Raw genomic sequence first — 17753 nt, forward strand, 5'->3', positions numbered from 1 at the left:
TAAAAATCAGATCAAGGGAGTGACCATCTTTGTGAGTGGGAAAGTCAGTCCATTGTGACAGGCCGAAAGAGGAAATGAAGCAGTGGGATTATCAACAGGAAGGTTGAAATCACAGAGAATGAGTGCAGGGGTATCTGAGGAAAGGAAGTAAGGTAGCCAGGCGGCAAAGTGATCTAGAAATAGAGTTGCGGAGCCAGGGGGGCGGTATATGACTGCAACACGTATAGAGAGGGGAGAGAATAAGCAAATCATGTGCATTTCGAATGAAGAAAATGTGATGGAAGAGAAGAGATGTATTTGTTGAAAGGTGCAACGAGAGGAAAGTAAAATACCAAAACCACTTCCTTGTCTATTATCAGACCTATAAAGGGACACTGAACCCAATTTTTTTCTTTCGTAATTCAGATAGAGCATGCAATTTTAAGCAACTTTCTAATTTACTTCTATTATCAATTTTTCTTCGTTCTCTTGCTATCTTTATTTGAAAAAGAATGCATCTAAGCTAGGGAGCCAGACAATTTTTGGTTCAGTACCATGGACAGCACTTGTTTATTGGTGGGTGAATTTATCCACCAATCAGCAAGAACAACCCAGGTTGTTGAACAAAAATGGGCCGGCATCTAAAACGTACATTCTTGCTTTTCAAATAAAGATAGCAAGAGGATGAAGAAAATTTTATAATAGGAGTAAATTAGAAAGTTCCTTAAAATTGCATGATATATCTGAATCACAAAAGAAAAAAAATTGGGTTCAGTGTCCCTTTAAGGTTACTAGACATTGTAGTAGCTGTTCAAAGTATAAAAAATGTACAGAATGAGAAGAAAAAAACAAATACTGTCAGACAGAGGCTAGAAAAAGAACCAACAATTAGCTCAAACAGTATAATGTTTAAGCAAAATGTCAAATAGATAAAATATCATGCAATGAATATTATCCAATTTGCTGAAAAACATTCCTGCCTTGTATACACAAATATAATACTTACTGCTGTTACCACTATAGGCATAAATTGCTATTGTTAGCATTCACATGGCTTGAAAACAATTCATTTATAACACACAGCATAGACTTGAAGGTTAAAAGCCCCTAATAACCATAAAAAGGCAATAGTAACATTACTGTTTAAAATTAGTTTGCTCTCTCTCTCCCCCCTTCAAATAAATGCATCGCAAAGACACAAACCTGCCATTTCAAAATTAACATTATAAAATGGCAGCCTAGGCAAAATTCTAAGGCTGTATTCTTACATTCTAAAATCTAAAAATAGACTTGACATAGACAGGATAAAAAATGGAATACAAATTAACTACCAGAAACAGAGGTTAATTAATATATCGACTATAGATCTGCCCGAAAAATACATAGGTATTTGCTGCAAGGCTTGGAGCAACATAAATAGATGGCTAAGAATATGTAACAATACAATACAGCCAAACTAGAAATGAGAGAAGCCCAAAATATGAACAGTAATAAGGACTATAACTCAAATAATACACACAGCTTGAAATAATGTAGTTGGTCCCACTGGCAGTCATGAACTGAGCAACTGGCTCCTTGGTAATCAGCACTGTAGTTTATAATTGTGCAAGTAAATGCTGCATGAAGATATAGCACTGTGGCTTACAGCTGTGCTGCATGATAATATAGTACTGTGGCTTACAGCTGTGCTGCATGATAATATAGTACTGTGGCTTACAGCTGTGCTGCATGATAATATAGTACTGTGGCTTACAGCTGTGCTGCATGATAATATAGCACTGTGGCTTACAGCTGTGCTGCATGATAATATAGCACTGTGGCTTACAGCTGTGCTGCATGATAATATAGCACTGTGGCTTACAGCTGTGCTGCATGATAATATAGTACTGTGGCTTACAGCTGTGCTGCATGATAATATAGTACTGTGGCTTACAGCTGTGGCTTACAGCTGTGCTGCATGATAATATAGTACTGTGGCTTACAGCTGTGCTGCATGATAATATAGTACTGTGTCTCACAGCTGAGCAAGTTAAAGGACAATTCAACACAGTAGATTTGCATAATCAACAAATGCAAGATAACAAGACAATACAATAGCACTTAGTCTGAACTTCAAATGAGTAGTAGATTTTTTTTCTGACAATTTTAAAAGTTATGTCTATTTCCACTCCCCCTGTAACATGTGACAGCCATCAGTCATTCACAAATGCATACACGTACCATGTGACAGTAATCAGCCATTCACAAATGCATACACACTTATTCTTGCACATGCTCAGTAGGAGCTGGTGACTCAAAAAGTTTAAAAATAAAAAGATTGTGCACATTTTGTTAATGGAAGTCAATTGGAAAGTTGTTTAAAATGGCTGCTCTGTCTGAATCATGAAAGTTTCATTTTGATTGAGTGTCCCTTTAATGCTGCATGATAATATAGCACTGCGATTTACAGTTGTGCATGATAATATAGCACTTTGGCTTACAGCTATGCAAGTAAATGCTGCATGATAATATAGCACTGTGGCTTACAGCTGTGCTACATGATAATATAGTACTGTGGCTTACAGCTGTGCTGCATGATAATATCGCACATTGGCTTACAGCTGTGCTGCATGATAATATCGCACATTGGCTTACAGCTGTGCTGCATGATAATATAGTACTGTGGCTTACAGCTGTACTGCATAATATAGCACTGTGGCTTACAGCTGTGCTACATGATAATATAGTACTGTGGCTTACAGCTGTGCTGCATGATAATATAGTACTGTGGCTTACAGCTGTGCTGCATGATAATATAGCACTGTGGCTTACAGCTGTGCTGCATGATAATAAAGTACTGTGGCTTACAGCTGTGCTGCATGATAATATAGTACCGTGGTTTCCAGCTGTGCTGCATGATAATATAGTACTGTGGCTTACAGCTGTGCTGCATGATAATATAGCACTGTGGCTTACAGCTGTCCTACATAATATAGTACTGTGGCTTACAGCTGTCCTACATGATAATATAGCACTGTTGCTTACAGATGTGCTGCATGATAATATCGCACTGTGGCTTACAGCTGTGCTGCATGATAATATCGCATTGTGGCTTACAGCTGTGCTGCATGATATTATCGCACTGCGGCTTACAGCTGTGCTGCATAATAATATCGCATTGTGGCTTACAGCTGTGCTGCATAATAATATCGCACTGTGGCTTACAGCTGTGCTGCATGATAATATCGCACTGTGGCTTACAGCTGTGCTGCATGATAATATCGCACTGTGGCTTACAGCTGTGCTGCATGATAATATCGCACTGTGGCTTACAGCTGTGCTGCATGATAATATCGCACTGTGGCTTACAGCTGTGCTGCATGATAATATAGTACTGTGGCGTACAGCTGTGCTGCATGATAATATCGCACATTGGCTTACAGCTGTGCTGCATGATAATATAGTACTGTGGCTTACAGCTATACTGCATAATATAGCACTGTGGCTTACAGCTGTGCTGCATGATAATATAGCACTGTGGCTTACAGCTGTGCTGCATGATAATTTAGTACTGTGGCTTACAGCTGTGCAAGTTAAATGCATTAACCTGCACATTGCATCTTAGGTTAATGCTTCATTATAATATAGCACTGTACATGCCTGCAAATATACACTGGAACAAAAAGGCACCAAACAGCCAGAGGTTGTATCCTCACAAATTATATCTCCATTGGGAATATTATAAAAACTTCTAGCGCAATGGGAAAGGCCCACGTGTGCATACTTCTTGCAGCAACCCTCAGACGAAACCCCTGCAATATAATATTGTGGAACATGGCGACCCCCACACAGTAACTCCAGATGGAGAAACCTACCGCAGCACACTAAACCAGTGGCCTGAGCCAACCTTGGGTGCAAAAATGCAGATACATGCATAAAACAGCAAAAATGCCCTGGTGCATAAAATACTGCTAAAAAAGGATCATCCTCAGAAGCCTTGCTTGGGGAGAGTTTCCTAGCCCTGTCCACCTTATGGCTGGACAGAAATAGGAAGAGGAAAGAGAGGTGCCTGAGGATTACATTTATAGGTAAATCAGGGGAGTGGTAGTTCTGTCCACGCCCCTACGGGGAGGGATTCTTTACTGGTAAGTATTTCCAGGGAAGGCCAAGATATAATATTAGACTGCCATCCTCTCAGTACCTTATACAGACGAGATTTATAATATTATAGAAAAGGTCCCCTCCCCAGTACCTCATATACGGATAGACAATATTATAGAGGTTCCCTCTTCCACACACACCTACCTTCCCTCCCAACACCTTATATAAGGTATATAATATTATAGAGGCTGCCTCTGAGACACACAGATCACACCCCTCCGCAGTACCTTACAGATATATAATATTATAGAGGTTTCCTCTGTCTCAAACTGATATATAATATAGACAGTTTCCCTCTGCCTCACACAAACACACAGCCCCTGCCCAGAACCTTATATACAGATAAATATTATAGAGAGGCTCCCTGTCTCACACGCAGCCCCCTCCCCAGTACTTTATAGACAGATTCCCTAATATCTCGCACACACTCTTTGTCTGGGACCTTATAAACAGATATTTAATATAGAGAGCCACCCTCTACCCACACACACAGCCACCTCCCCAATACCGTATATAAAGATGATTAATAGTATGATGTTCCCTGTTTCACACACACAGCCCTCTCCCCAGTACCTTATTAACAGATGTATAATATTATAGAGAGGTTATCCGAGTAATACATACCGCATCTTCTCCAGTACACACACACATCAACCTAGTCCGTACAGTACATACAGATATATAACTAAATTCAAAAGTGTCTATGCTAACATAGATACCCTTCAGAAGCTGCCACGTTGCACGTTGAGATAATACTAGCAGCTAGTTCCCATCTAGCTAATAGACCTGTGATCATGATGTCCCACGGTCACATGACTGGAGAGATCAAATAGTGCAGAAGGAAATTGTTGGGCAGGAGACTAAAATGTAGCTCTAAGTACCATTTGATCGCTGCAGCCATGTGACTGTTGCGACTTCACGGTCTTGCAGCAGAAGTGGAACTAGCTTTAATAATTCACATCAAAATGGCGGGTTTACGAAGCTGGTTGTAAACAGTGTCGTTTTCATTTTGTGAATAATAGCTCCAGAGTCTAGTCTGTATGTAAGGCGCTGGGAAAGACGCTCGTGTAGTGTTACATATCTGTATATAATGTACTGGGTATATGATGTGTTTGTGTGAGAGGGAACTACTCCATAATTTTATATAGCTATGTATATTGTACTGGGGATATGTTGTGTGTGTGTCCGAGAAGGATCTACCCCATACTATAATATATCTGTTATAATGTACTGAGGATATGGTATGTGTGTGTCTCAGAAGTAACTACTTCATAATATTAAATATCTGTGTGTAATGTACTGGGGATATGGTGTGTGTGTCAGAGGGAACTACTGTACTCCATAATATTATATATCTGTGTATAATGTACTGGGAATATGGTGTGTGTTAGATGGATCTACTCCATAATATTATACTGTATACCCGTGTATAAAGTATTGGGGATATGGGGGGGTATCTCAGAGGGAACTATGCCATATTATATATATATATATATATATATATATATATATATATATATATATATATATATATATATATATATATATATATATATATATGGTGTGTTAGTCTCAGGGGGAACTATTCCATAATAATATATATGTGTGTTGTACTGATGATATGGTGTGTGTGTGTCAGAGGGAACTACTCCATAACATTATATATCTGTGTATAATGTACTAGGATATGGTGTGTGTGTGTCTCAGAGGGAACTGCCCCATAATATTATATATCTGTGTATAATCTACTGGGGATACAGTGTGTGTGTCTCAGGGAACTACTCCATGATATATCTGTGTATAATGTATTGGGGATATGGTGTGTGTGTGTGTCTCAGAGGGAACTACCCCATAATATTATATATCTGTGTATAATCTACTGGGGATACAGTGTGTGTGTCTCAGGGAACTACTCCATTATATTATAAATCTGTGTATAATGTACTAGGGATAGTGTGTGTGTATCAGAGGGAACTACTCCATAATATTATATATCTGTGTATAATGTACTAGGGATATGGGGGGGGGGGGTGTCAGAGGCAACTGTGTGTCTCAGATGGATCTACTCCATAATATTATGTATCTGTTTATAATGTACTGTGGATATGGTATGTGTGTGTGTCTTAGAGGGAACTACTCCATAATATTATAAATCTGTGTATAATGTACAGGGGATATTGTGTGTGTATCAGAGGGAACTACTCCATTATATTATAAATCTGTGTATAATGTACTAGGGATAGTGTGTGTGTATCAGAGGGAACTACTCCATAATATTATATATCTGTGTATAATGTACTAGGGATATGGGGGGGGGGGGGGTGTCAGAGGCAACTGCTTCAATATATTATATATCTGTGTATAATGTACTGGGGATGTGGTGTGTGTGTGCGCGTATCAGAGGCAACTACTCAATAATATTATATACCTATATATAATGTACTGGAATATGTTGTGTGTGTCTGTCAGAGGGAACTACTCCATACTATTAAATATCTGTGTATATTGTACTGGGGATATGGTGTATGTGTGTTTGAGAGGGAGCTACTCCATAATATTATATATCTGTGTATAATATATTGAGGATATGGTGTGTGTGTCAGAGGGAATTACTCCATAATATTATATATATTTGTATAATGTACTGGGGATATGTTGTGTGTGTCTTCGAGGTAACTACTCAATAATATTATGTATCTGTGTATAATGTACTGGGGATATGGTGTGTGTGTGTCTCAGATGGAAGTACCCCATAATATTATATACCTGTGTATAATGTATTGGGGATATGGTGTGTGTTTTAGATTAAACTTCTCCATAATATTATTTATCTGTGTATAATGTACTGGGAATATGCTGTGTGTGTGTCTCAGATGGATCTACTCCATAATATTATATATCTGTTTATAATGTACTGAGGATATGGTATGTGTGTGTCTTAGAGGGAACTACTCCATAATATTATATATATTTGTATAATGTACTGGGGATATGTTGTGTGTGTCTTTGAGGTAACTACTCAATAATATTATATATCTGTGTACAATGTATTGGGTATATGGGGTGTGTGTGTCAGAGGGAATTACTCCATAATAGTATATATCCGTGTATAATGTACTGGGATATGTTGTGTGTGTCTCAGAGGAAACTTCTCTATAATAGTATATACCTGTATCTGTGTATAACATACTGGGATATGTTGTGTGTGTGTGTGTCTCAGAGGGAAATACCCAATAATATTATATATCTGTATAATGTACTGTTGGTGATATGGGGTGTGTGTCTCAAAGGACATTACTCCATAATATTATATGTCTGTGTATAATTTACTGGGGATATGATGTGTGTGTCTCAGAGGGAAATACCCCATAATGTTATATGTCTGTGTATAATTTACTGGGGATATGATGTGTGTGTCTTAGAGGGAAATACCCCATAATGTTATATATCTGTGTATAATGTACTGGGGATATGGGGTGTGTGTTTCAAAGGCAATTACGCCATAATATTATATATCTGTGTATAATTTACTGGGGATATGATGTGTGTGTCTCAGAGGGAAATACCCCATAATATTATATCTGTATATAATGCACTGGGGATTAGGTGTGTATGTGTAAAAACCTTTAGTAAAACTAATAGTATTGGTAACATAATTTTATCATTGTCATCAAAATAAATCTCTACACTTTGAAGAGGCCTAAGTATCTAACCAAATATGTAGTAATTAACTTGAATGGTTTCATTGTCAGCAAAGTTTGTATGATGTAGACACAGATCTGTACATTTATATTGAACATTTACATCCTCCTGTCTAGTTCTAGGTCAGCGTTACTATGACAAGGTTGAGTACATGTAACATGTCACACACGTCAATGAAAGACCAGTAACATTTCTTAAAGTACTGGGGCTGATTTACCTGTGACTAGCAAGAAGAGGACAGAGAAGTACCAAACCTCAGAGATCTACATGCTGCCTGGGGAGGTGAGGACGATTAGTAATTTTGCCACTACTCTTATCTACTGCTGTGTGTGTGACGTTTGGTGCTGAGCGTTCTTTATACAACACACACACAACACAACCCCAGAGGAGTGAGCACCATAACCATGGGCTAATTGACAAGTGGCACGCTAACTGTTGCACTCAAGTGAAAAGGGGTTTATCAAGGCTTTTTGCACACGTCAGAAGTAGCACACATATTAGAAGTTGAAAATAAACTCATTGAATTTAACGCACGTCAGGACAGCACGATTTCAGAGCTCTGGTTAACTTTTACGCTCGACAAAAAAGTTGCAGAAAGCACATCAAAATTACCTTTAAAAGTACAGTTACACTCATAATAACACTCAAATAAAAATTATTATAAAATAAAAATTGCATAACAAAAGTTTATAAAGGCTCAAAGATCTGAGGTCTCATTTGTTAAGAAAATAAAGGGCTACAAAGGGCTTTAACATAGAGATACATGCATACATACATACACATGTCTAAATATGTATGTATGTGTATATATACAGTATATATATTTGTGTGTGTGTGTGTGTGTGTGTTTACAGACATATATACACACATATAAATGCATAAATACATATGTATACATATATAAAAGTGCATTGGAGCCCTTTGCAGTCAAGGAGCTGAAAATGTGAAGAATCAAATTTATGCAATTATAAAAATAATATTTATTTGCTATGTATTTACTGTAAATATGTCACATTACAATGTTCCACACATAGGGGGATATGTTAAACATACACATACATATTCCTATACGTATATATATATATCTATACATATATATAGGATATATAGGTATAGATATATATTGTACCAAAAAGCATTATACATATATATATATATATATATATATATATATATATATATATATATATATATATATATATATATATATATATATATATATATATATATATATATATTATACAGTATATGTATGTCTGTGTGTGTGTGTGTTTATGAATAAATAGAACATATTCTTCTATGTGATGAACATTGGTATGTGAAATATTCATATTTCAAACCAGGTTATCACACTTTTTGAAATGTCATCAGGTTTGTGTGCAAGTAAGGGCGTTAGTTTTTTCCCCCCACTTTTCGTGCTCCATTGGAGTCTATGGGAGAATCCGTTAACACGGTCGCGATATTCAAAGTTCGGCTTTTTGTGCCCATCGGCTTAGCAGGGCCTATGAATACCCAAAAACTCCCCTCGCCCACTGGGCGAGTAAATGACAAAACTTACCAGCCCGCAAGAAACTTTAGTCGCCCGTGCGTATCTGCATGTAGTGTGTATATATCTTATGTAAAAAGGCAATATAAATAGTGTTATTGTAATCCCCCAATGCATTGCAAACAGAGGTCCCAATTTGAATGCCCTGCAAGCTGCTTAATATTTGGGACTTAATAAAAAGGCTTTAACTTTAGAAAATATTTTTCTATCACTAGGTATAAAAAAACAGGGATATTATCTTTGTAATACTGTATGTACGTCTTGATTTTTCCCCCTAAGGAAAAAAATATATAATTGAGCTTTTTTTTTACTTCAGCATATGTGGGGGGTTATGATTGACTAAATATATTTAATGCTGCCACCCTTCACCCTATAGCGTTGTGAGCGGTACTGCATTTAGCTGGACAATGAACAGTGACATAACGAGCATTTTAAAAATACTTTTTTTCCCCCCTTTCTTCCCAGCTTCCTTTCAACTACTAGCGCGACTGTCAGTGCTGCACTAGCAGAGTTGACTGGGTGCATGGAGATGGTATGTTCTCTACTAATTGGTAAAGTCAGTTTTTGGAGCATTAATAGCATTCAGAAAAGCTTGATCTTGTACATTGTGCTGAAGTACTGCAGAGGACCCTGGAGTACGTCAGTGTAATGTACGTGAGCAAGCTGCCTACCATAACTATATAGCCACTTTAACCCATACTTCATTCATACACAGAGAAAAAACACTCACCGCTCTAGCAGGATGTCTTCCCGCGCAGATAACTTTAGGGGTGGGAAGTAGCAACTGACAAGGAAGAGACCAAGAGCCATGGAGATAAGGGGAGGTCTTTGAATGCATTTGACAGAAAGAACCTCCCCTTTCTACCCTCCTTTCCCGTGTGTGCGCATATGTGAAAGGCAATTTGACATTTTTTATTATTGCTTCTTATATCCCACTTAAAATGTCAGGTCGCCGCTCGGGCTGGTAACTTAAAAATTTTACCATGATTAAGGTCTATTAGGACCGAAACGTTGTGCTGTGTTTACTGATGTCCCAATAAAGTAACTTTATAGCATTATCATTGTGGTGCTGTTCCTCTTTTTGGATTTTCTTTAAAAATTTTACTTGCCCGCAAGAAATTTAGGTCGCCATTGGCGACCGGACCGGTCTATTCATATTCCCTGCTTAGTGTGAAAACTTTTTACGCTCAACTTGAAATACCCGTGCTACCCGGCGGGCTCAAAACGCTTACTTTTAACCCGAGTTAAGGCATGAGAGAGAGAGCAATAAATAGCATGCCACTTGTAATCTAGCTCCATATTGGCTGTTCATAGTCACTGGCCGAGCTCTTGGTTTGTTCATGGTTATTGTCTCAGTCAGTTTGCTCTGTGTGGTTTATACTTTGATTTAAATCCTGTTTTTATGGTTTTGATTTTTTTTTTTTTTTTTTAAATTTTAAGGAACAAATGGAGTTTGATGAAGTTGCAGTTTATTTCTCAGAGGAGGAGTGGGACCGTTTAACTGAAGAACAAAAAGAGCTTTATAAGGATGTGATGATGGAGAATTACCAGACCCTCCGGTCTCTAGGTAATAATTTATATAACTCTACAGGGAACGGGACAAAGAGGAAAACACAAATAAGTGACACATAATATGGGCTTGTGCTAAACAGGTATAACATCTTTGTGTTGGTTATTAGTCATTTGTTAATTTAAAGGGACATGAAACCCAATTTTTTTTCTTTAATTATTCAGAGAGCATGCAATTTTAATTAACTTTTAATATTTATTTGTATTATCTAATTGTTTTATTCTATTTGTATCCTTTGTTGAAAAGTATACCTAGGTATCCTCAGAAGCTGTTGATTGATGGCTGCACGCACATATATGCCTTCTGTCATTGGCTTTCAGCTAGCTCACAGTAGTGCATAACTGTCCCTTCAACAAAGGATACCAAGAGAATTAAGCAAATTAGGTTAATAAGTAAACTGGAGTTGTTTAAAATTGTATATCTGAAACATAAAAAAAGTTGGGTGACATGTCCCTTTAATAAAATCATTCATGAGAAATACAGCCATGTGTACCCTTCCCTTGCACTTCTCCCTACTTGGTTATCCAGCTGAGGTCCCACCACCATTTATACATCACACTATGTGCTACTGGCCCATAGTGATCCTGTCATATATGTGCGTGATGTCATAACACATAGTGAGTACCCAAAGTTGTCATATTTCTGTGTGTGGGAAGCAGCGGCTCTAGCGGCGCTCAGTATCTGGCTACTGTCACAACTCAGTGGGACGTATAACCCATATTAACAATGTAGGGTCTGATGTCACTGTGATAGATTTATCCATAAAACCTGCAGCATTATACACTAGGGGATATATTATATGGGGGCAGAGGCTCTAACAGAGACATTATTATCTTCAAGTATGTGTAATATTTCTTCTCTCGGATGTTCCAGTGAAGAGAAGTCTCTTGTGTCCCTATCAGTGGTAGATGGTTAAAATGACCCCTATCCCCTTATAACACACACAGCACAATGCTAATTATTTTTACAAAATGTAACTATGCCAGAATATGGATTTCATGTATTTTTAATGCAACCCTCTCTTACATTAAAATAGGGGTTATAGAAATCTGAGGATAAGAAAATCAAAATAGGTTATAAAAAATATATTTATTTTATACTTGGTTTATAGACACATACACTGCAGTGCATGTCAGAGTTCATTAGAAGAATTCTTACAATATACTTTACAATTGCAAATGTTTTTTTTTTCTTCTATAAAAATATAATCTTTTGGTGATGAAGTTAAAATAATTTTCTACAGCAGGACCTGTGAATCTTCTTTTTACTGAGTAACCAGCTAATGGTAATCATTTATTTTTGGCACCATATAGAGGTTTGTTTCTCACATAACCTGTGATTTATATCCATACAGGATATGTTCCTGAGAAACCTTTACTTGTTACAAAGATTGAGAACCGAGAGGAGCCGTATGTGGGCAATTTTCTAATTACCGAAGGTGAGTAATGAATTACTAACTATGGGCTCATTTCCAAGTGGAGCGCTATTGATAGCACAGGGCACGTTTTTCATATCGCTGCTCTGCGCTAAGAATATCATACAATCTATTACTATAAGTGAATGGTGAAAAAGATTTACCAGAGAATCTTAACGTGGACAACATTTTTTTTTTTTAGCATGCCCTAATCTTTCAATGGATACTGCAGGGTGTGCTATCATCGCTTATATTACAAATATTGAGTTATGTGTTACTCTCAAGCATGAAAAACGTAACGTGCTTGGGGATCCGAAGTTAAGTGTTAAGACTAGAATAAATGCATAACAAAACACGTTTGCTATAATAATATAAAGTATGAAGTTGCAGCATGAGGGGTCAGATCTGAGGCCTTGTGACAAAGCCATTTATTGAATCTGACAAAGTAATCACAGGACGAGGGGTATGTGTTGGGTTGACAGCGCATGGGTATGAAGGATTTGCAGGGCCATGAACTGATTTATTTTTTTGGATCTGGGATGTTAGGGACTTTGCATTGAAAATGCATGTGAGTATGGGCTAGCAGAGCAGTTGCAAGGTTAAGGTCTGATGTGGTTATAGGGCTTAACCAGGGGCCTTCTGGGGCACTTCATTGTATAACGTTGGCACAACAGTCCTAAAAATCAGTAGTGCAAACAACTCTTCTATCATCTAATCATAAACTGTTCTATCCAATGATTAGCCCTTGCGCCAAATGGACTGTGTTGACTTTGTATCTACGTCCAACACTTAGGCACAATTTGCAGTCCCCCTGTCAGCAACTTGGGGGAGGGGCAGAAGGCATCTGCCCTCATATACACTGGTGGTGTTCCATTACTAGGTGAAGGCAGATCTGATACAGGCGCCTGTTTTGGATACTGATGTAGGTGGAGGGGTGTGATTGGAGCGGGTGGGCTGTGATCGTGGTTGGTGGGAGGGGGATAAGGTGGGCCAATACACTAAGGACATAGGTTTGCAGTTGGGAGGAAAGAAATCTGTAAAAATAATGTTTATAGGGAGGGGGTATGCATTAATGGTGCTGTGATTGTGGGTGATGTGAGGGATGGGGCAGACCCCTACACTAAGCTATAGTAATTGTGGGTAGTGGGAGATATGGGGTGAATTCCTACACTAAGCTATGGGGACCGTGGCTTGTGGGAGGGATAGGGTAGGCTCCTTCACTAAACTATGGTAATCCTGGGTGGTGTGATTGATGGGGCAGGCCACAACACTGAGCTATAGTAATTGTGGGTGGTGGGAGGGATGGGGTAAACTCCTACACTAAACTATGATGATCGTGGGTGGTAGAAGGGATGGAGATGGCCACTGCAAAATAAATACAGAAAAAATGGAAATAAGGTTTAGGAGGGAGGTGGTGAGGGTGGGCAGGGATCACTACACTACAGAAAATGGGGATAGATAAAAAACTAAAATCTGCCCTAACTACATACTGGCAGACTAGCTGCCAGTACTTAAAGTGAAAGTCAATTCTATCGTTTGTGAAATGCTAGGATTGACCAGCAGCAACAAATAAAATGCAGTTCAGGCAGCCCACGTCAGAACACTGTTTTGCTAAGAGGTGATGTTTCCACCTCTTAGCCAATAGCTATGCGGGAAATCCGGCTTGGAGTCGTGTGGATTGACTTTCACTTTAATATGGATTTTCAGCAGTAGTTGGGAGGTGTGAGGAGAATTGTTTGGAGGAATCAGGGAGGTGAGAGGGTGTGAGGCCTAGTTGAAAGTCTGTAACATAAGCATAGGCTACAATTATGAACCACAACTGCTGAGTTGGAATGATATATAACTGGTAATGTAGCGGAGAGACTAGTGGGATGTAACATCAACTACTCATAAGAGTAATGTAAAACCCCCATTAATCATGGAGCAATTTAGTTGATGGTTGGTATAAGTTGTATTGCTCTATAGCTGCCACCTGTGATAGATTCACTAATACATGCAGCAGAACAACCTACTTATGTAACCAAGTAAGTGTTAACACAATAAGTATTTAAAGGACCAGTCAACACAGTAGATTTGCATAATCGACAAATGCAAGATATCAAGACAATGCAATAGCACTTAGTCTGAACTTCAAATGAGTAGTAGATTTTTTTTTTTTTTTTTTTTAATATTAAGTTATGTCTTTTTCCACTCCCCCTGTACCATGTGACAGCCATCAGCCAATCACAAATGCATACACGTACCATGTGACAGCCATCAGCCATTCACAAATGCATACACAATTATTCTTGCACATGCTCAGTAGGAGCTGGTGACTCAAAAAGTTTAAATATAAAAAGACTTTGCACATTTTGTTAATGGAAGTAAATTGGAAAGTTGTTTAAAATGGCATGCTCTACCTGAATAATGAAAGTTTAATTTTGATTGAGTGTCCCTTTAACTTAAAATATCAAAGGTAAGAAGTGCAAACTGCTAAAGCATTGACGGTTGCAAGAGTATAAGCTAGCTTACTTAATGTCTAGACAGCCTTGTAACGACAATAAAAGTTTAAGCAGGAGAAGTTCAGCTAAGGAAAGGTTAGCATTAGATTTGATGATACTGCATACCTTCTGAGGCTGCACCTCATCTTTGCTGTAAGGGCGGATGATGTTAGGAATTGGTTCTCTGTCTGGATGCACGTAGCAGCTGTGAGCTGAGGGAGCAGCGAGGTAGAAGCCGGCGTGTGACGTCACCGGAAACAGGAGTTCCAGAGCTGCAGGGTGAGCCAGCTGAAGTGCTTGAACTGGATCAGCGGAGAGGTACTGATCAGGAATGAAGGAGTTGCTTACAGATAGTGCGATAGGTTCGCTAGGATGTGAGAGAGTCTGTAGTACGAATTGTACTGGCTCAGGAAGAGTCTCTGGAAAGATCAATACCAAGCAATTATTTGACTGAAAGATGGGTTTTTATACCGGATGTTAAAGGAGGTTCCGCAAAATTAAAGGGATAGCAGTACATAGGCACGCCGAATCAACTGTTGTGCATGCCGCCGATTCCCACGCTGTGTTTGGATTACAGCGTTCGAATGGCAATACCTCATTAATGGATCGTTTACTGGATTGAGAGCGGTGGTTATACTTCTGGTTGAGTAAGTTTACACGGGGGTGAAAACAATTTCAGGACTGCTTCTGGACACAGGTAATATGCATAGCATTGGATGTTAACGCTTCCTGTGAAACAACGTAAGAGCTGAGAGTAACCAGACCAGTGTTTATCCTTGCAGAGTGACTCACTCGACCCCTTTGGCATTGGTTCAGCTCGCTCCATACTAGAGCGAGTGGTGGGGATTATTCAAAAGGACTTTGACACTGAAAGGCCCCGACAGTGTACTCTTTACTAACTCTATACGCTCTATACCACTGTGAACTGCTCTGACTTCAGATCCATTATAACACGCAACACAGGAGGACATTGGCTCTTTTGGTCTTCTTAATATGCAGCTTGAACACTAAGCTATCACGCTATTATGCTACTAACTTTACAGCTTACATACTGCATCAGAAGCATATGATGTATTAACCTTAATCAGTGGACGCACTGCTATATTTTGGCTAATGAATAAGAGCTCTTGTGTGTGTTTATGTGGTAATGAGTGAACTTGTGTGATATATACAGTAAATGAATTGTATCATTTTTTGTTTTGTTTCATGTATTGCATTTCTTGCTTCACATTTAGTGAATAAATTACTTTGTTGCACCTTGACAACTGTGTTATGTGTGTGGCTTTGAGTGGTCCACAGCCCCAGGGAATTTATATCTGATTGAGACTTTATGTGCTGTGCTGGACAGGGTTTACTGTGTTTTTCTTTTTCTAATTAAATATTTATATATAATATACTGTACAAAAAAGGGAATAAAAAAGGTGCACCTGTAAACATCTAATGCGCTATCTATGGTGCAAGCAGTCCCAAAATAGATACTTATAACATAAGAAATATAGAACAGTTATCATAATACGTAAAACTGTTAAAGAAGGACCAAGGCTGCATTGACATCTGATGAGGCCCCGGATCCAACTCTTGTGGGAGGGGAGAAACGCGTCATGCTTTGAAATTGAATGACGTAGTCGCTACGTCTTGCACAGCTGATGAGCTGCTTTCTGGCATTCACAAGGTGGGAAATTTAAACAGGCAAGTGAAGACACCGGCCTATCCAGCATTGGAGCACCGTATTTAAGAAGAGGTGTATTGAACATTTACCCATATAGTGGACAATGTCTTCAGAGGTCAGGTACTGCTTTCTTTAGTCTTGCACCCCTTTCCCTCGGTCCACTGCATTATCAGTATTATACCTAATTATTGCGATCTGCACATACGGACTTTGATGTGAATTGTTTTGGCTTTTCTTGGTCCGAAACCTGGATACTCCAGGACTATCAGGAGTCTGCTTTGATACGGGAGCGTGTCGAAGGACACTTGAGTGCCCGGTCCAGTCACTCTTAAAGGCTCTTTCAGGACTTTGTACTTTTCTGGCCTTATCTATCCGTACTGTGCATGCTCAGTAACTGCAGCTTTTTCCGGCCGGCATGTCCTTCTGCTAGCTTGTGGGGTTGTGTTATCTGATTATCACTTATATCTTTATTAGGTTACGATCGTAGCTCAATAGTCTGTGCTGGATATTTCATTTATGTATTTTTAACAATTGTGTGTGTTTGCATTTTAGGCTATTGGGCGGGGGATGGACTCCCACTCTTGCTCCTAGTTTGCTTCCTTTTTAGTAATAAAGCACAGTTTACTATGAGTGCAGCCTTGCTCCTTCTTTAACAGTTTTACGTGTTATGGTAACTGTTCTGTCTTTCTTATGTTATAAGAATATATATACTGTGTGTATGTATGTATATGTGTGTGTGTAGATATATATATATATAGATAGATAGATAGATAGATAGATGAGAAATTAGAATTTTTTTAACACAAAAACCACCTGGCAACGCAAAAAAACAATAGTACTTGTTCCATGCCTGTGATCTCTGCAATAGGTTGTTGCAGTGAGCACATGGGGCAAATAGAAAGAAAGCTATCAATATAGTATTTATTCTGGCTGTTATCACCTCATTTATAATATTAGTTATCAAATATTAAAAAATCTTAATAACATTTCAAGAACACGCTTTGAGATTTGTAATTCTTCATGTGCAATAACCCGACATTGCTTTAGACCTTAAGAGCAAAAAACAAATTGTGTTACGGAACTTGCGCATATTTTCCATTCCAATGTTCTTCACATAGACACTACATAGTATAAACTTATACATGTAGATAGATACACACACACACACTACATAGCATATACTTATACATGCAGATACACACACACACACACACACACACACACACACACACACACTACATATAATACACTTA

The 17753-nt window shown here is 38.4% G+C and overlaps 2 protein-coding genes across 2 annotated transcripts in view; one reads left to right on the plus strand and one right to left on the minus strand.

The window, feature by feature from the left end:
* LOC128657375 (gastrula zinc finger protein XlCGF17.1) overlaps window positions 1-4879 on the minus strand; it is a 103808-nt gene extending 98929 nt beyond the window's left edge. The window contains exon 1 of the mRNA XM_053711703.1: window positions 4744-4879. The gene's annotated coding sequence lies outside the window, so the exon portion shown is untranslated. The remainder of the gene's footprint in view (window positions 1-4743) is intronic.
* A 181-nt stretch (window positions 4880-5060) lies between these two features.
* LOC128657376 (zinc finger protein 547-like) overlaps window positions 5061-17753 on the plus strand; it is a 243522-nt gene continuing 230829 nt past the window's right edge. The window contains exons 1-4 of the mRNA XM_053711704.1: window positions 5061-5157; window positions 7938-8103; window positions 10808-10934; window positions 12292-12375. Coding sequence (XP_053567679.1) covers window positions 8089-8103; window positions 10808-10934; window positions 12292-12375 — 226 coding nt within the window. The 5' untranslated portion in view covers window positions 5061-5157; window positions 7938-8088. The remainder of the gene's footprint in view (window positions 5158-7937; window positions 8104-10807; window positions 10935-12291; window positions 12376-17753) is intronic.

The sequence above is a fragment of the Bombina bombina genome, chromosome 4, assembly GCF_027579735.1.
Source record: "Bombina bombina isolate aBomBom1 chromosome 4, aBomBom1.pri, whole genome shotgun sequence".
Taxonomy (NCBI): Eukaryota; Metazoa; Chordata; class Amphibia; order Anura; family Bombinatoridae; genus Bombina; species Bombina bombina.